At 47.8% G+C, this 19,556-nt stretch overlaps 6 protein-coding genes across 6 annotated transcripts; 3 read left to right on the plus strand and 3 right to left on the minus strand.

Annotated features, from left to right (window-relative positions):
• Positions 1–338: 338 nt before the first annotated feature.
• JR316_0001714 (G-patch and R3H domain-containing protein C30B4.02c) lies at positions 339–4,097 on the plus strand (the record flags this gene model as incomplete). The annotated part of the gene is made up of 6 exons (XM_047887514.1): positions 339–510; positions 561–968; positions 1,027–3,077; positions 3,131–3,254; positions 3,310–3,878; positions 3,942–4,097. 6 exons carry the CDS (start codon positions 339–341, stop codon positions 4,095–4,097), a joined length of 3,480 nt encoding a protein of 1,159 aa, XP_047752437.1.
• A 1,244-nt stretch (positions 4,098–5,341) lies between these two features.
• On the plus strand, positions 5,342–6,700 carry JR316_0001715 (Guanine nucleotide-binding protein alpha-4 subunit; the record flags this gene model as incomplete). Its single annotated transcript, XM_047887515.1, has 7 exons — positions 5,342–5,485; positions 5,538–5,583; positions 5,723–6,239; positions 6,304–6,356; positions 6,424–6,533; positions 6,598–6,606; positions 6,662–6,700. 7 exons carry the CDS (start codon positions 5,342–5,344, stop codon positions 6,698–6,700), a joined length of 918 nt encoding a protein of 305 aa, XP_047752438.1.
• A 1,183-nt stretch (positions 6,701–7,883) lies between these two features.
• On the minus strand, positions 7,884–9,235 carry JR316_0001716 (uncharacterized protein; the record flags this gene model as incomplete). Its single annotated transcript, XM_047887516.1, has 2 exons — positions 7,884–8,287; positions 8,350–9,235. The coding sequence occupies 2 exons, from the start codon at positions 9,233–9,235 to the stop codon at positions 7,884–7,886; spliced, it is 1,290 nt and encodes a 429-aa protein (XP_047752439.1).
• Positions 9,236–10,509: 1,274 nt separating this feature from the next.
• JR316_0001717 (uncharacterized protein) lies at positions 10,510–12,814 on the minus strand (the record flags this gene model as incomplete). Its single annotated transcript, XM_047887517.1, has 3 exons — positions 10,510–11,147; positions 11,224–12,541; positions 12,740–12,814. The coding sequence occupies 3 exons, from the start codon at positions 12,812–12,814 to the stop codon at positions 10,510–10,512; spliced, it is 2,031 nt and encodes a 676-aa protein (XP_047752440.1).
• Positions 12,815–13,219: 405 nt separating this feature from the next.
• Positions 13,220–15,610, minus strand: JR316_0001718 (uncharacterized protein; the record flags this gene model as incomplete). Its single annotated transcript, XM_047887518.1, has 4 exons — positions 13,220–13,941; positions 14,028–15,300; positions 15,371–15,529; positions 15,602–15,610. The coding sequence occupies 4 exons, from the start codon at positions 15,608–15,610 to the stop codon at positions 13,220–13,222; spliced, it is 2,163 nt and encodes a 720-aa protein (XP_047752441.1).
• Positions 15,611–16,761: 1,151 nt separating this feature from the next.
• Positions 16,762–19,370, plus strand: JR316_0001719 (putative nucleolar GTP-binding protein 1; the record flags this gene model as incomplete). The annotated part of the gene is made up of 9 exons (XM_047887519.1): positions 16,762–16,857; positions 16,957–17,079; positions 17,141–17,328; positions 17,403–17,799; positions 17,876–18,323; positions 18,393–18,565; positions 18,631–19,074; positions 19,150–19,248; positions 19,317–19,370. The coding sequence occupies 9 exons, from the start codon at positions 16,762–16,764 to the stop codon at positions 19,368–19,370; spliced, it is 2,022 nt and encodes a 673-aa protein (XP_047752442.1).
• Positions 19,371–19,556: the final 186 nt, after the last annotated feature.

Consider the following 19,556-nt stretch of genomic DNA (forward strand, 5'->3'; position numbering starts at 1 on the left):
AGCTTAAGAAATTTCCGGAGTATTATGAGCGCCGCAGTACTGGGCCACCCACTGCTAGAGGCTGGTGGCAAGTGTGGGGACCCTTGAACTTACTCCTTTACGGCATTTGCCGTCTTGGCTCTTGGCTAGCTACCTAATTTGATCGTGAGATGATTAGATAATTTCGATAGTCATTTTGTAAGTGCGTCACGTCGAGTTCCAAAAACATTTCAGTTAAACACTATCTTCACGAAATCGTTGAAAGCATCACGATAGACGATCACGAATATTGGACCCATAGCTCTTCAAGGTCCAACTAGAGCGTAATTATTTTTCGCGACAACAGTCTACTTTGAACGATGGCAAGAGGTGAAGGACGAGGATTTCGCGGACGAGGAGGTCGAGGTCGAGGTCGAGGTCGAGGTGGCGGCGGCGACGGCAATCGGGGTGGAAAAGGAAGAGGAAACGTAATTCCTGGAGCAAGCTATCTTGAAGATGAGTTGGAGTTAAATATCAGGATGTTTGCAGATGGTACGCAAGCTCCAGATACATATAGGGTCGGAATTTCATCCGCTTTTTAGCGCCGCGTGGTAGCGGGGGCAAGACATCCCGAGGAAAAGGTAGAGGAGGTCGTGGTTATGGTCAAAACTCAGGGTCTAATTCAGGGACGACAACGCCTAATCGCGGACGCGGACGAGGACGAGGGAATGATATGCTTTCTGGAAGTGGTTATGACTCACCTCGAGGGCGTGGCCGAGGAACTCCCGGTGATCAATTCACTGGTGGACGCAGAGGTCAATTTGGTATCGGTTCCCCTCGTGGTGGTGGCCAAGGAGGGGGATATGGACGACCAGATACTCTTTCTGGATTGCTCTATCAAGAACGACCATTCCTACGTCCTATCAAATTTGTTCCTTCGGTTCTCACAAAGGTTCTCTTCAAGGAGGAAGAAAGTGAAGAGCTATTAAAACCTGGTGTCGAGGATGTCGGTACGTGTCTCTCTTGGCTTTGATGAAATGAAATTTTGCAATCTAACTTTTCTTACAGATGAAACAGAACAAAGTCACATTCCTACAGCGGAACAAGTATTCCGTGTCTTCAGTGGAGGAAACATACCTCGATTAGAACCTGAAGAAGATGATGAAGAAGAGCAGGAAGAAATAGAAGAAGTAGATTTCAACGACGTTGGAAAATTATTCAACCCCAGTGAAGAGGTGAAAACAACCACAATACGCAAAAGTAAATTGGCGGAGACGACGATCATACATGAAGAACAGTTCACCGGATTCTACATGGACCCTAAACCAACATTAACATCAAGTTTCAATGGTCCTGAACCTACATTAGCGGACCAACCAAATTCAATAGACGCAGACGTCGATAGTCTTACAAAGATGGTCGAAGATGCCCTATCCACCACGGAAGAGCAACCCAATGCAGACGACGTCGATATATCCGATTTACAAGTTGAAGCCGAAACCAGCGAATCAATAGCCACGGCAACTATTCCAGTCCCACCTCATTCAGCTGAACGATATAATGTCGATATGATCACCAGTCCTTCTGAAGGGTTGGTACCATCATCGGCCGACCCGATATCTATTTCACCGCATCAGCCACAGAGAGATATTCTTGTTGTTGATGTTCCTGTACCGCAAGTCGAAGAGATTTCTACGACTTTTGAAGAAACCCTCTCTGTGTCACCAAAACCAGACGACCTGGACAAGGCCTTTGTCCCGCAAAGCGAGAATATCGGTTCAATTTCCATTCAGTCGACGCAGCATGCGGAGACAATCGCTATTGACGTGCCTGTAGTGAATGTCGATCCAGTGATTCAGGAAACGCCTTCAGAATTGGCCAGCCAATCTCCAAAGTTAAACACAACAGCTACGGAACCAGAACCAGATCTTTTCTGCATTGATGTGCAACCAACTTCTGTTCCTGCAGAAATGGCTCCTTCAGGAGATCTCCTTCCATCAGCACTTCGAAATGACGACGAGGACGACGATATTATAGTCTATGTTGCACCACACCCCCGCAAAACAGACATCCAGGGTGAGGGGACAATATCAGAGACTCCCGAGGCATCCACGAGCACCAACAACGCTCCGGATACGTCTAGATTTGTACCATACGTTAGATCTGCAGCCTTGTCTGCAACACCACAGCCTGTTGCGTCTTCGTCTTCGTTGCCGGATGTTACCCCTGCTCCAGTATCGATGTCGTCTTTCTCGTTCTCGTTCTCGAAGCAAAGCCAGACACCGAGCAAGGGAGACGCTCGCCTGGTTGTTCCACCTGTGTCGACTCCTCGTCAAGCAAAGGTATGGAAACGGAAGAGAGGAGGGGTAAAAAACAGAATGAAGACCTCGTTTGGTGCGTTTGGTGCAATGCGGGAGGAAGCTATGCTGCACAGGGAGGATCCGAGGCGGCATGAACGAAGGCGCGGAGACTCTGATTTGGACTGGGGCGATTCCGACGATGACGCTGGCGAGATAGATGAAGTTCAAGTTGGGTCAGATGAATTTATGGCATGGAAAGGCAAAGGGAAAGAGAAAGAGATTCAGGCAAACATGGAAAAAAGAAAAGCTCAGGACGATGACCATGGGATGGACGTTGATCCTGACTTGCTGCCTGGTATGGATGCCATGAAGAGTTTTGTGGGCGGTCTGCTTGGAAATAAAGCTGGTCTGCACACTACCATGGATGATATTCATGTCGAGGATATGATCAGAATGGAAGACGAGCAAGATGATGAAGATAGCGAAGATGACGAAGTGTCGAGCGAAGATGAATCAGAGGAAGATGCCCTCGCTGCTGAGGAGGCCATGCTCATTTCCGAGGCCCTGGAATTTGACGACGAGTTTGGTGATGATATATCTGATGATGAGGATGAGGATGAGGATGAGGACCAAACCCCGAGAACGAGTTTCCAGGCACGGTTGGAGCGATTACGAAATAAGTCAAGGTCTAAAAAGATGCAGGATACATCGTTTGATCAGATGGAGGACGATGATGAAGAGGACGATGATGACGACGATATGATCAAGCGGAATATGACTTGGGCAGACCAAGATGAAGATTTTATTCAGGAGATTGAGGTACGTTCTACACCAGTTTTGCCTATCGAGACAATGTGCTGACATGTGGATAGGATATCTTTGATGAGAATGAGGATGTCCTGACCGGGAAAAATCGCAAATTGAGGAAAGCACTTTTCAAATCTATCCGAGATGGCACATTCGATGATTTGGATGATTTCGGTTTAACTCCTGCCAGTAAGTGCCCCCAATGTATGCCAAGAGGTCGAAATAGAATCTCATAAAATAACAGAAAAACGCAAAGACAAAATCAAGGGCCTGCCTCTGGAATTACAAGAGGCTTGGGAAAGGGACCGCCAAAAGAAAGCTGAATACAAGAAGGCTCGTGCACTTGCTCGTCTCGAAGAAGCTGCAGATCCCTTGTCAATTAATAAGGGAGGCAAGAAGGGTCGAAAAGCCATGCGCGCCGCTGCTGCTCTGGATCCTACAATCACAGTTATTCCAAACCGTATCGTGGATATGACGACATTGGTGCAACAGATCAGACGATTCATAGCGGACATTGGGGGTCCAAACTCAATGTCTCTTCCTCCAACGAATAAAGAGACCAGAAAAAATATTCACGAAATGGCTTTGGCATTCAACCTCAAGAGTATCAGTAAAGGCAAAGGCGATTCGCGCTACACCACGCTGTCAAAGACATCAAGAACCGGACAGGCTGTGGACGAACGCAAGGTCGCAAAAATTGTACGAAGAAGTGGCGGTATGGGCGCGCGTGGCGATTCGTTCATCTATGACAAGAAAGGAAAAGGACCTTCGGGTGCTATGCCTCGTCATCGTGAGGGTGATGAAGTAGGCAAGGTGCGTCGCTCTCAAACGCGTTTATTTGTACATATTATTCATTAATATGTTTTGCAATCACAGGCTGCGCCCAAACTTACGGAAAGTAACATTGGATTCCGATTGCTAGCCATGATGGGATGGGCCGAGGGCGACCGCATAGGCGTTACTGGGGGCTTAGACGCACCTCTGACCGCTATCATCAAGACGACAAAGCTGGGGCTCGGCGCCACAAAATGAAGATATCAATTTTCGTATAACTTGATTACGAATATCAAATTTTCTTGCTCTTGCTCGGATGTTTTTGGCATCTTTCACCTCAAAGTGCACAAAAATGCTATGAGTATTTTACCTCTGATGTCTTACTATTCTCAGCAGTATCTTGTCTGCTCGATTCAAACATGCCATACTGATCATCATAAATTTGGACAGAGGCGCCTTCAACACAGATTTAGGATCATTCATTTTCGCTGACTCTTCAAACATTAAAGTTGAATACGCTCACAGTACGACCCGTGGTTTCTCCAACCATGGCTACTGTTCGATGACAATAAATCTTGTGTTTCACAAAGATGTGCTTCTTTCTACCGCGGTCGATGGCTCCACAAGTGCACCGGGTCACTTGAAATCAAGTTTCGATGTCCGGCTATCGTCCGTGTTCGCTGCATTCAGATATGTATTTTTATGTCTCCTTCCGCGCTGACGTGATGCAAATATGGGTAAAACTGGAGAATGACTACTCCTCTAGATTTTGACCTGACATTTGTGGATCCCTCGGGTTGTATCTGCTAATCGTTCAAGCGAGACTGGTGATCGTTTCAAAGAGTCAACGTAAGTTATTAAAGGTTAGGGTAGGTTCAGCGATTCAACCCCTAGAGTTGAATTATATCGCAGAATGGTAGGCAACTAGTAAAATCACGCCAATGATTTTGCGGTGACCGAGATGATCGTGCGCCAACGGCTGTACACGCTATCACCTTCTTTCATTCAATTGCTCCCTGCGATGTATCTCGGCGGAGAGACATCTGCACTTCTGTACCTTCTCCGTTCTAACATCTATCAGGTCCAAGTTTGACTTGCTTCCTTTTCAGGCGCCAGGATCAAGTGTGCTCAAAGAAGCATTGCTATCGTGTACCTGTAGGAACTGCAACTCCTGTCAACATTAGCATACTGGTGTCCTAGTACCAGGCCGACTGCATCAGAAGCACGTTTGACCATGATCTACGTATATATCTGCATGTGTTTTGATGGGTAAGCTGATAAAGGTCGTCTTCATCTGCTTTCGGGGGTCTTATGATCTGGCCATATTTAGACCAGCTGGCTTTTCATTTTTCTCTGGGTTGACGTTTAACCCTATCGGCCAAAAGCATCAAATATGCCCACTGTTGTCGAGGGACGCTATAGACTGGATCACGCCGCTGGAAAATGATAACAATCGGCCCCTTTTAATAGGTTCGACATCCATCTTCTTCGCCTGAATCCCTATGGCTGCCTCAATAGCGCTCCAACGAAGGAACTCTTTGGCTTCCCAACGCAGTAGCCGCCGCTTTTCTTCTGATACCAATTCCTTATTTGTCTCGACAGAGGAGGCTACGTTGATAAGTGATAGGATCGACGAAGAAATCAAGGTATTTTTCTTATTATGTGCTCTCGATTTTTGCGTGCTGATGACCGATATAGCGAGAGGCCGCTCGGTTAAAGGAAGCCAAGAGGAGAGAGATAAAAGGTGCGCTTCGATATTTTTTTGATGTTATTTCTTGAATGGCATGGCTTGAACTCGAGAAAAGTTTTGTTGTTGGGTCAGGCAGAATCAGGTATGACAGTAACAAATTATTGTAGTTCCTTCCTCACGATTATTTTACAAGGGAAATCCACTTTGCAGAAACAGTTTCAGCTGTTCTATGCTTCCAAAACTCTAGACGCTGAGCGTCACTCATGGACACCGGTGGTTTACTTCAACATCATCAAAGCCATACGCATGATCTTCGCCGAATTAGACCATGAGATTTTGAATTATACTCCCAACGAACCTATGGCCTCCAATGCTGTAAGGCAGGAGCTCAATGGCCTTCGAGTGAAACTATTACCACTACTGTCACTGGAAAATACGCTTGCCTCGGAGCTCAGCGGTGGCGTGGCTGTCGCTGGTGGTCGTACAGGTGCTTATGTGCGACTAGGATGGCAGAACCTCATCGCCTCGACATTGGCAACCTCTTCAGATACAAAGAGATCCCGAATCGAGAATAGAACTCGTGAGACCACTTTACTTGTTGCGCGGACTCTGGCTGTTGCCGTAGACGACGTTGAGGCGCTTTGGATGCATGAAAGTATCAAATTCTATATTCAGAAACGAAAGATTCGCCTGGATGACTCGGCATCCTAGTGCGTTCACATCGAATTTTATTCATTCTCCTTTCAGAAGGTGCTGACAGATGGATTCCTTTAGTTTCTTGGGACACATCCAACGAATTGCGGAACCCGAGTATACTCCTTCCAACGGTCAGTAATTTTTGTTGGTATCACAATCTTTGAGTCACGGCGGCGTATTGACCGATTTATCACGTAGACGACATCCTTAATGTTCGGCTACAGACCTTGGGGATTATGGAGCATTCCATTCCTATTTACACTGGTGGAAGAACATACGACTGGAAACTTTACGATGTCGGAGGTGCTGTAAGTGAAAATTTTCAAGTTTCGTTGACTTATGTGTAAATCTCATTTCGGCTCTTTCATGTAGCGCGGACAGGTAAGCTCCACATTTCATATGTTTCGAAGCGGGCTATTAACGTCGATACTAAAAGCGGCCTATGTGGATACCTTATTTCGATGATGGTACGTAGTCCATTCGGTTTAAATCTAATGGAAGAACTGAATCTGAATGATATTGTTTGAAACTTTGGTCATGTTAAAGCTACTGCCATCATATTTTTAGGTGTCTCCTCTCAACATCATCTTTCCATGAGAACATTGCTGACACAAAACGAATGCAGCACCTATCAGTGCTTTTGACCAGGTACGACATATCTCCCGAACTGATACTCCTAATCGTTGACTTGTTTGCTGCCATCTCACCAGTTCCTAGAGGAAGATCCAAAGACAAATCGCATCGATGATTCTCTTCAACTATTTTCATCTATCTGTTCGAACAAGCTTCTGAAAGATGCGCACCTGGTGGTTCTCCTTAATAAGGTCTGGCTATTCTCACTTCATCACCAAACTATCAGCTGAGTGTTTGGCGAACTCACGCTTACTCGGATATCTATTCCAGGCTGACATACTAAGAGAGAAGCTGGAAGCTGGAACCAAAGTCCGAAAATAGTGCGTATTTTTCCTGCGCCGCGGCGGTGAATCGCTCCCGTCACTGTTCCATGTTTTCCACACTCTTTCAAAGAATCCATCACTAAACCATCGCACATAGCATTACGAGCTTTGGGGAGAGACCTAATACGTACGAGGCTGTATCCGAGTACTTCCGATCACATTTTATCCAAGTGTATCGTCGAAAGGGTGCCACTCCTGGACGGCCCCTTTATGTCGTGAGCTCATTTTGCCTCGATGGTACTTGACTTCAAAGGACTCATCATTCCTTTTCTAGCATTTTTCATCTATGCTGGTGAGCGCCCTGTTCTACAGTTGGATGTGTCCTCGATTAAATTACAATATCTATACATCGAAAAACATAGGACATAAAAGCGACGCAAAACATCATATCAGGAGGTAAGTAGCATAATGAATAATATGACCTAGAACCTAATGGCTAAAAAAATGCTGTTGTGGGTATATAGTGGCAGATGCAATAATGCGCAAGCATATCGCCGAGGTTGGGCTTGCGTAGGGTCGTCATCACGGTTGTATGTATGTCCAATGTATCATCATACCTTATCATCCCATACCTGAAAGCGGAAGCTGGAAAACCGACCATCAAGAAAACACCAAAACGTAAATCCCCCCATCTCCGTCCGCAAGAAGTGATCCAAAAAAAAAGCAACCCAAAGCAAGTAAGAGCCCTCGGCGAAACGCTGCTCAAGACTCATAGCGGGAGATCATTGGCGTAAGTTGGCGGCTCGAACGTTGGCGGTTCTTGCCGAGTTGATACCACCTCACAATGTCCCTGCTCCCCAGCCCGCTCATCTCCTCCTTGACTGCAATGAAATCCGCGTGGGTCGGGATCGCAAAGAGTCCCATCTCGACACGCTTAAGAGACTCAAATTGAGGCTGCATGAAAAGCGCATCTAGTTCTCTCCAGCCAGTCATTTTCTTGGGTTCCGCATAGAACTCTATGCCAACGCTCTCAAGGACAGCATTGCTTTCTGTGATGCTCGAGAGCATCTTCATAGCCCAGTCCATAGCTGCCGTTGTTGGATCGTCCTCAAGAGTAAGACGAAGGGACCGCAAGCCCGTGTTCACAGACAGATCGAACGGATACACTACAAATCGTTAGCGCTCGCCGATTCATACGCAAGAAAATAAGAGAAAATCGAGTATTTACCACTCCAGCATCCCGGTTTGAAATGGAAGTGCTCGAGGGAGCCGCCGAGTGCGCGCAGGAGCCTGTTGATGATGTGCGGCTCCTGGAAGTGCGCCACTCGCAGCTCCCTGAGCGTCCTGATATCCACGAGCTGCTGGCGTCCCAGAAGCCAGTACTCGAGATAAGCGAAATTGACGTAATCCAGCGTGAGTACCTCGAGGGGCCTCTGCGCGTGCTGGAGGTCGCCAGGGTCTTTGTCCTCAGGCACGACTCCAGGCGCGTGACTGAGTTCCGAGCCGCTATCGCTGTTGATGGTGGTCGATGACAGCGCCAGTGCTCTCAGATTCTGGCAGTGCGATAACAGCCTCGTTAATGACGCGAAGTCCGGGAACACCCACGAGTGAAGACGGACATAGGTGAGCGACGGAAGTGAGAAGAGCACACATAGCGCGGTGATGAAGGTCGGAGATAGAGTCGACCAGTGGAAAATAGAAGTCGAGGAGAAGTCGAAGCGTTCGACGTGTGAGAGCGTCTTGAATAGCGCAGTCAAAGTTCGTTCCGTCGTGACCCATGTCGTTGAACTCTGCACATTCGGATGGGTGTGATGTAGCGGAGAACCCTCGCAAATTTCCAGTTCCCTGATGTAAGGTATGATTTCTGGAGAACGAAGTAGTAGTGCGTGCAGCCGTTTACACCGATCCTGGGGCACAGCCGGTCCATTATGAGGGGATGCTGCTTTGAGCGACACCTTAGCAAACAGGTGTAGTCTGCTCGTCGGGAGCCACGCATGGCAAACGCGTGCACAGTTGGCGAGCGCCAAAGGGTCGTCGTACAGATGGTCGATTATATGGTCGATAAGCTCCTGGGGTAGACGCGGTGAAGGAATATCCTCGAGCTGATCGTCCATAGCAGTGTCTAACCGAGAGTACCGAACGTGCAGTGCTTTATATTATCCTGGGCGGCAAAAAAAAGTCAAATTAGTCTGCGAAAGGATTGTGGAGATAAGAGATCAACGAGAGCGTCATTTTAGATCTACGAATACGATAAGTACCTGTAGAACGTATTATAAGGATAGCGGGAGATGTTCCTGGGTCGCAGTGAACATTCGAAGCCTGGAGGAGTTGGGGATACATCCACTTGACGGCGGTAAGGGCAGCTATGTATATCAATGCACGGTGCGGCGTACTCAAGGCTCAAGTGATTGATCGATATGATCGATCACCCTTATGGCGAACATGAGGTATGTTTGTGGTTAGACGCTCCGGGTAGAGGCCCGGTTTATTCCCAATACATCATCGCCGAATAGATGGATGTCTAATTAAGACAAGAAAGGTGCTATGTTGGTGGAATATCGAAGAACTTTGGAAGAGAATCTAGCAGAATATGGTAGAAATCGCCGGACGGTCGCACTTCAGCCACTTGAAACAGCCACTCGAGGCTTGGGGACGAGATTCGCGTTTGTGCCTCGTTTATGCGGGGTAGGAACGTAATTTCTTTGCATCAAATGTGGGGATGAGTAAAACAGAAGAAAATAGGACGATAAGGAATTATTATTGATGCCACGCCCTCGATATCTCAAAGGAATAAATCTCGATCTTTGTTGAATCAAGCAATATTGCAGGCGATCCTTTAGGTGCACTCTAACCTGTTGTTACTTAAATCTAGGCGAATAACTAGTAGTGGATGTCAGGTCTGCATTGGCAGCTGTACAAATGTCATTTAGAACGCAAAACAAATGTGGGGCAATAGAGTATTCGGATGCGGATGAGAACACCCTCCGAAAGAAGGATATGATAACTGAAGCAATAACCAACTGGAGGTGCAATAGAAAGGAAAAGAAGTTGGGGGAGAAGATAAAGACAAACCGGGGCTAATACTTTCCAACTGTTTCCCGAGAGTCAGGAAGGCGACAGCAGATAAGTGCATGCACGGGCACGAGGGAACTTGGGGAGGGAATATCATAGGTCGCCTGATCTATGTTTAATCTAGACTCGTATATAAAATAAGTTGCATTTCTGACGTCGAATAAAGGGACAAAGAAAGAAAAGAAATTGGGAATCTCGGTTCCTGATAGATGATATTGGCTGACGTCTACGACAAAGTAAAGTAAGCAAGATGAAGATCATGAAGATGGATATTATGCGGACAGATATCAAACATGGTGCACTCTGTTGGTGGCGACTAGTTGGGATCCGTGACAAACGCACCACTTTGAACGACCTCGTGGGTCAAGTGTTCAGGGACGATGAAAGCTGTTTCCATAGCCTCGAGCCGCGATAACACTGCGTCGACGCCGGGGAGCGGGTATAGAATTTCCTGGTTCAGTGGCGTTCGTGGAGGAGACACCGAGACCAAAAGTGACGATTCTTCCTGCTGCAAATTCGCAACACACAGCCTAGAGATAAGGTCAGGCCATCGGCGCTTACTCAGGCCGCGCAGAATTGCAGACTTGCTAAGCAAAGACGGAATAATGGTGTTCAGATCCAACACCAATTTCTCTAGTTTGTGGAAAAAGGTTAACTGGCGCAAAGTCTCCAAGGAATCTCCATTCGTCGAGGCAAAGACACGAGTGAGCCCAACTGCACAGGTTTCAACCCGATTGCGGTAGTGGGTTCCGAACGGCACCCTATGTATTGGGCGTAACCATATCTGAAATTGTTCGAAGATATCGAAGGTCAATGGTATGATAGGATCATCAAGAGTTGGGTGGCTGGAATAGATATCCCTGAGAAATGCCCAGATATCGGAGCCTTGTTCTTCGGTGATGGAGCATCTCGAAACGACAAGCTTGAGACTGGTAAATAGCTGGTATACAGTTTCTACAGACCCAAAAATGATATATAAGAATGACAGACACGAGGGAACAAAAAAGCTTCGAGAAGCGACGGAACACACCACGAGAAACACCTTGCAGATCGTTGTCGCACTGGCGCAGTGCAAGACGGGGAACACACTGAGAGCTCGAGTTCATCAGACGTATTGTGCACTCCAAATATGGCTCGTGCAGACTTGGATGAATATGTCTATGGAGCCACAGAAATACCACAAAAATATGTTCCCGAACCTGGAAGTCTGAAATAGGGGAATCTGCATACAGCGACGGTCGAGAATCTGTAGGGAAAAGAAGTCTAGGGAGGTAGGCCACCTCCTCGTCTAGCTCTCCAACCAATTGCGCAGCCTGAGCACTACCCAAATCCAAAAGACAATGAAAGACGTAGTAAACAGAGTCAAGATCCTCTGAAAACATCTGGTCAATCCATTTCAATCCGTGAATGATGTCATCTCCGTCCTGGAACTCAGCAGGTTCGCCTGTATCTTCGTCCAGAAATGTAGCATCTCGCATTAGCCTCCATCGGACATCATAGTCGCACCAGTTCCTGTCAAGGTCCTCGGAGGCTACCCTATTAAAGTGCGATAAACCCACACTGGACATCGGCTCTGAATCGTGGGGTTCTTCTTCGGGATCGATAGCTTTAGCATGAACGTTATTGCGAATACACAGCACGAGTTTTGCACTGCATGTAACGGTAAACTTGTAAAGCCGCGAGATAGAAAGGGTCATCCTGTAAAATGCCCATGATTGTGGCGATTTGTAGGGACACTGACCAACCTTCAAAAAGGGGTCCATGGTAAAACGAGACTGGAGAGCCGGCAGAACAGTGGTCAAGACGAGGACAAGAAACACCAAACCAACAACGACCGTGATGCAGATGGCCACTGCGCGGTTTCGCGCCCAAAGCAACTCAAGAACACCAGCAAAAAACAGGACCAATGAGAGCTGTAGAAGGAGAGGGAGCAGGGAGAGGATCATGGGGACTTTCCATTTGTACAGCCCTTCGTATCGCATTTGCCGTATCGCGATCGCGTCCTTGTGCGAACGCGCCGCGTCTCGTCCGAACTCCTGAAGCCATTGCATACATAGTATCCCAATCAATACCGTAGCCATGCTTACAATTAAGCTAGAGAACCATAAAATATTGATGCGGACGTCCGAAGGGGACACAGAAAATTGGGTGACGGCATAAGGTGGAATTGCTGAACTGTTTTGAATATTCTTTAGCTGTGCTGACATGTGGGATAGAATCTGAACCATTTCGTCTTCTGGCTGTTGCTGAAGCCATTGGTAGGACTCAACAGTAAAGGAAGTAACCGTTGCGGAGAAGAGGCCAGCCTGCATTGCATCATCACAAGCATCACAGTCAATATCATGAAGCTTTCAGAACAAGCGAGTGAACCGACAAATATGAGGTGATTATTGACTGCTTCCTTCCAGGCTTTGATCATGTCTTCGTCATATTTTTGAACGAGGTTGTGGCACTCCTCCCAATGCCTTCCTCTCTTAGGATTGGGGACCGGATGCCGCCAGGGGCCGCCACAGCGCCATTCATCGAACTACGGTCATGATGAGTACAAAAACAACAGCGCTCGCCAGGCAGAACCCCGACGAGCCATTACGACACAGGTCTCTTACATATCTCATGGCCATTCTGGAGAAAAGGATGGGGTAGAAATTTTTGCATGTGTGCAAGTTATATGCCACTGGTGCAAAATAGACTTAAGTTCTAGTCGAAGGTTGTTTGAAGGCTTTTGAAGGACGCACATACGTGCAGGCAGTGATTTGTCATTTGATCCACCCATTTTGGGACCTTGTACTCGCTGTAGGCCCTCCATTTAGTATTTTATCCCGAATTCCACTCAATTCCGTCCTTACATTGTTTCTTTGGAAGTTACCGCCTTGAGGCTATGAAAACTGATTCCAATGAACCCGTTGTTAGAGTTTGATGACGGCAGTCAAGGTCAATTGAACATTTTCATCATGACCTTGGAGCTTCAAATGAAAGGCGGTGCACGCAAGGAACAGAAATACGTTTCCAGTGCGATATATTCTTGATCATTGTAAATGGTGTCTATGATTATCCGCAATAGGCTCGCCATTTGAAACCACCTCTTGCGCGGAATACCCAGGGACAACAGTATCTGTATGCACGATCTGAACCGGCAAAGATACTTTATCAACGTCAGGATACATGACCGGGGGATTGTCCTGGACAGCCACTGGTAGCGCATGCGAAACCGAAACCGAGATCGAAACCGACGTAGGTGCTGCTTGACCCTCCTTCTCCTGGCTCCCCGTACCAGTACCAGTACTATTGGTCGCACCAGCAGGACCCAACACCTTCCCAATGACCTCGGGCCACCTGCGTTTATTCAACCCATGTAGAATGGCGCTCTGCCCAATGACCCTCCGCATCGCTGCATCGATCTCCTTCACCAGTTCTTCCAAACTCTCGAACCGTTCCCCGATCTCGTCGCGCAGCATCTCGATCGCTTGAGCATCAAGAAGAGCGACGACGCGCGTGAGTCCGACGGCGCACGTCTCAACGCGGTGTCGGTAGTCCACATCGTTCAGAGCGAGTGGGCCGGCGTAGGGGCGGAGCCAGGCGTGGAATTGCGCAAAGATGTCGAAGGTGAGGTGCATGAGTGGGCTGTGGATACCAGGGTGGCGCGCATAGACGTCCCGCAGGAAGGCCCAGATGTCGGAGCCTTGTTCTTTGGTGATGGCGTCGTTTTGGACGACGAGTTTGAAGCTATGGAGGAATTGGTACACCGTTTCTGATGATTAAAAAGACAAAAAAAGATAATAGTATGCTCATTAAATACTTCATCTGCGATATCGAACCAAGGGAGAGAAAACGCACCATCGGAAAGTTCGTCCAGGTCCTCATCGCATTGGCGTAGTGCTAGCCGTGGGACACATCGCGAGTTCGAATTCATAAGCCTGATCATACATTCCAGATACGAATTATGCAAGCTAGGATGTATATGCCTGTGCAACCATAAAAACACCATATAAATATGCTCCTCGACCTGCAGATCCTCGATCGGCGAGTTAGCATATAGCGCGGGTTCGTCAGTAGGCAAGAGCAGCTGGGGTAGATACGCGACTTCAGGATCGAGCGCACCAACAAGCTGCGCCGCCTGCGTGCTATTCAAATCGTACAGACAGTGGTAGATATAATACACCGTGTCGATGTCCTCGGAGAATGTCTGGTCGATCCACATGAGCCCACGCACGATATCATCACCGTCCTGGTAACCGGATGGCTCGCCTGTTTCGGGGTCGAGGTATGTCGCGTCGCGCATGAGCCGCCAGCGTACGTCGTAGTCGCACCAGTTCTTGTCGAGGTCGGCACGCACAAGTCGGTTGAAGTGTGAGAGCCCGCTGGCGGACGCGGTGTCAGCGGTCACGTCAAACCCAGCATCGTCCTCGATGTCGCTCAGTACCTGCTTACGCATGCACAGCGCAAACCGGGCACTCCATTCGAGCATGAGTTTGTGGGCGCGGGCGAGGTGGATGGTCAGTCGATAGAACGCCCAGGCTTGCGGAGACTTGTATGGGCACTGGCCGACCTTGAGGAACGGGTCTTTGGTGAAGTGGCTCTGAAGTGCCGGGAGAACGGTGGTGAGTACGAGGAGAAGGAGCACCAGAAAGACGACGACACTGATCCATATCGCGACGGTATGATTGTGGGCCCAGAGCAACTCGAGCATCCCCGCGAAGAAGAGTACCAGAGCGAGTTGCAGTAGGAGCGGCAGGAGCGAGAGGATTAGGGGTACTTTCCAGATGTGCAGCCCCTCGTAGCGCATTTGACGTATCGCAATTGCATCCTTGTGCGAGCGTGCCGCATCTCTGCCAAATTCGCGTAGCCATTGCATACACAGTATTCCAATCAGCACTGTGGCCATGCTCAAGGTCAGGCTTAGGAACCACAAAACGTTGATACGGACTTCGGATGCAGATACGGAAAACTCATCCACTATATACGGCGGTGTGGTTGAATTGTTTTGCAAGTCTTTAAGTTGCATTGACATGTGGGCGAGAATCTGGATGGCCTGGTCATCAGGTTCTTCGACGAGCCACCGGTAGGACTCTATCGTGAAGGAAGTTACAGTTGCCGAAAAAAGACCAGCCTATTAACAGAGAAGAGGGTAAATAGTAAATACTAGGCAGATACATGTATTCAACAAGAGATAGACGAACAAAAATCAGAAGATTATCGACCTCTCCTTTCCAGGCTTTGAATGTATCTTCGTCATACTTCTGAACGAGATCATGGCATTCTTCCCAATGTTTATTCGGCTTAGGGTTGGGGACTGGAAATTTCCACGAGTCACCACAACGCCACGGTCGGAATTCGCTCTATGTTTTGTAAATTCACAAATTAGTCAAGTCGGCACGCTACACACAGTCATGAACGCATTTTGTACGTACATGTTGCATGGCCGTCTTTGCAGAAGAGGCCGAAGGAAGGTTGTTGCATGCGGGGTAGAAACAAAAAGTTACTAGGGGGCCCAAAAAATCAACGTGTTCTGCTTTATCACTGCCGGCGACGACTACTGTAAGTTAAACAAACAGCCATTGTTTTACATGTTTTATGTATGTTCAGCTGTAAGTTCGACATACATCATGACTTACACTCAAATAATTTCCATAAAAGGCGATTATTTGAGTGTAAGTAGACTGTATGTTGAACTTACAGCTGAACTTACATAAAACATGTAAAACAATGGCTGTTTGTTCAACTTACAGCAGTCATCGCCCGCAGTGTATATACTTGGTGATTCCTCGCTTATCCCGATCGATTATTCGTTGTTTGATGGAGCGTTGAAGCAGTTACCCAAACAGGTAGTTGTAAGTGATGTAGCCCACTGCCGATAGATGGGGCAGTGCTTTTCCATGCGTTCCGACTGCCACCAGCGTGTAAAAAAAAGAGATAGACGCGCTTGGCGCTGAATGTGAGTCATATTTTCTGAGCGCCCGTCAGCTGCGACTGAGGCAACTTGCCCGACAAGACCCCATTGTGAAGGTCAGGCAAAACTCTGAACGGATTTCCTCGGCCGGTTTGGTTGAGAAAGAAGAATACGCGTCGAGCTGGCAGGATATAGCTACGAGAACTCGGTCATTATCTTCCGTATTCGAAGTATAGCCGTGTCAGAATTCATTGACTTCACATCGCTCATGGGCCTATTTGTATTGCATTGTCTGGTGAAGACTGACTTGGTGCTAAGTGTGAAGCTGTGACAAAGTGGTATATAATGATGAACTCACAATAGGGCTTTCATTATCACTACACCTTAATCACTCATAAGTTCGGTACTTCTCGTTGTGAACGCGAGTATCCGCACAATGCAGTGGTAGTTCAAGACGAAGACTGGGAGAATATAAAGAACCATTAATAACGCACAGCTTACCAAATTAACTATTTTATTTGCAGCGTTAAGTATCGGATAAGACCTTGCTACGCCCACGTGGTAGTCGTGGGAATGCACTTTATTTTTCTGAGGCTGTTTCAAGGTCCATCGACAGTGAGGATCCCCTAGATCCCCCACTAAAACTTTGAACCTCCCCTCGATCCCCACACATCCTCCACAATGTCGACGAGCGGTCTCAAAGCAATTTCGCCGGTCCCAACGGCAACCGACTTCCTGGACATCGTGCTGTCCAAAACACAGCGCAAGACACCGACTGTGCGTACCAGAAAATGCATTTTTTTATCTACGTTCGCATTCGAAGCGGAAGACATGGAATTGTGTTGCTCAATACGGGAATGCTGGTTTATATTATAGGTTATCCACAAAAACTTTAAAATCAGTCGGATAAGGAACTTTTACATGCGCAAAGTCAAGTTTGCGCAAGATATATTCGACGAGAAACTCGGTGCCATCCTGACTGAATTCCCTATGCTTGACGTGAGTTTCATGTTAATATTTTGAATATATTCCTTGCTGATTGGACAATGGTGGTATATAGGACCTTCACCCGTTCTTATCTTCATTGATGAACGTGCTTTACGACAAAAACCATTACAAACTTGCCTTGGGTCAACTACGGACGGCTCGCCATTTAATCGACCATGTCGCAAAAGACTACGTCCGCCTGCTCAAATTTGGAGACAGTCTGTATCGGTGTAAACAGCTCAAGAAAGCTGCTCTCGGTCGGTGCGTAATCGATTCATGAATCGCAATCCTCCTTCAACTCAAAAAAATTCATTTTCAATTAATGTTATATACAGTATGGCAACAATCATGCGACGCCAAAAAGACCCCCTTGCATACCTTGAGCAAGTCCGCCAACACATCTCCCGTCTTCCCAACATCGACCCCAACACACGCACGCTCCTCATCTGCGGCTACCCCAACGTCGGCAAATCGTCCTTCATCAACAAGGTTACCCGCGCAGATGTCGATGTGCAACCGTACGCTTTCACCACCAAGTCTCTGTTTGTCGGCCATTTGGACTACAAGTACCTCCGATGGCAGGTTATTGATACCCCGGGTATCCTCGACCACCCACTCGAGGATATGAACAATATTGAGATGCAGAGTATCACCGCTATGGCGCATCTGAAGAGCTGTATTTTGTACTTTATGGATCTCAGCGAGCAGTGCGGCTACTCTGTTGAAGCTCAGGTAAGTACCATCATATACTGCTTTTCATTTTCAATCAGCATGCCAATTGCTTTTTTCTTTTTGTTACCCTTTGTAGTGCAAATTGTTCCACTCCATTAAACCCCTGTTCTCCGGCAAACCCACCCTTCTTGTCATCAACAAAATCGACGTCAAAAGGCTCGAAGACGTGCACCCAGACACTCGCGCCATGGTACAGGAAATCATCGACCTTCCCGATGTGCAATGCGCTCAAGTATCCTGCTACTCCGAGGAAGGCGTGATGGAAGTCAAAAACAAAGCCTGTGACGCGCTGCTCGCGCACCGCGTGGACACCAAGATGAAGGGCAGCAAGATCAACTCGGTCATCAACCGCATACACGTCTCTCAGCCTAAGCCCAGAGACGATGTCGTTAGGGCACCGTTTATACCCGATGCGGTAAAGGAGAGGAAGAAGTACGACAAGAACGATCCCGAGCGCAGGACGCTGCAACGCGATATCGAGGCAGCGAATGGCGGTCCCGGTGTGTACAACATCAACCTGAAGCGTAAGTCGGATGTTTGCCTTGTGAATTTTTTTTTACCTCCCTTCTTGTGCTCACCCTGGATTTTAACAGAGGATTATATCCTGGCCAACCCAGAATGGAAATTCGACATCATGCCCGAGATCTGGCAGGGCAAAAATATCGCCGACTTCGTCGATCCCGATATCGAAGAGAAGCTCGAGGCGCTCGAACGCGAAGAAGAGAAGCTCCAAGCCGAAGGGTTCTACGACAGCGACTCGGACATCGTACGTTCTTTCCACCCCTCGATAAATTTCTTTATTTACTCATCATCTTTATCATCTTTCTCTAGTTCAACTCGGACGACGAGCGCGAGGCCGCCGAGGCATCCATCGCACTCAGCCACAAAATCAAATCCCAATCCATCAAAAAGTCGAAAAAGAACCAAGCCCGCTTGCCGCGCACCGCGACGCTGCGCACGCTTACGGAGCTTACGGAGGAGATGACCAAGGCCGGACTCGACCCGAGCCGCATCCAGGAGCGCGCAGAGATGCTCGCCAAGGTGCAGGGCGCAAAGCGAAAGCGCGCGCAAGAGGACGAAGATGTGGATATGGACGACGACGAAGACGAGGATGCGGACTCGGACTCGGACAAGGCGGAGGGAGGGGAGAACTGGATGGATGTGGACGACGAGGAGGGCGCACCCAAGAAGCGTGTCAAGACAAACTCTGGAGCAGTCGTCAACAAGCGTGTGCCCAGGTCAAATCGCCAACTGGCTGGTTTGCGCGACGAGGCGGTCAGTTTCCACCCCTTTTTTGCTCATCTTTTCTTTTTCTCTGGCTAAATTTCTGTATTCTTTTTTTGCGTACAGCAATACGACAAGGCCAACGAACTCCGCAACCTTGGACAGCGGCCCCGCAATATGTTGGCCAAAGCCGGAGAAGCAGATCGTCACATCCGCATCAAAATGGTTGGTTCAAATTTTCTTTCAACTTCCTATGCAACCCTAACAATATCATCATTTTTCTCTTTTTCCAGCCCAAACATCTGTTCGCCGGGAAACGCAAAGCAGGAAAAACACAAAGAAGATAGATTGGTCTCCCTCTCACTCCTTTTCTGTCTTTTGTTGTTTTTCTTTCCTTGTATTTGGCTTACATACATCTATTTTCTCGCTCCTTGCTTGCCTTATTGCCCCACTATTTGTACGACCGCATTCTCTCCAAAAAATGTACTTGCACAGTGGTCTAGTAGAAATCAATCATTTTTTGAGATTTCCTC

The sequence above is a fragment of the Psilocybe cubensis genome, chromosome 2 (genome assembly GCF_017499595.1).
Source record: "Psilocybe cubensis strain MGC-MH-2018 chromosome 2, whole genome shotgun sequence".
Taxonomy (NCBI): domain Eukaryota; kingdom Fungi; phylum Basidiomycota; class Agaricomycetes; order Agaricales; family Agrocybaceae; genus Psilocybe; species Psilocybe cubensis.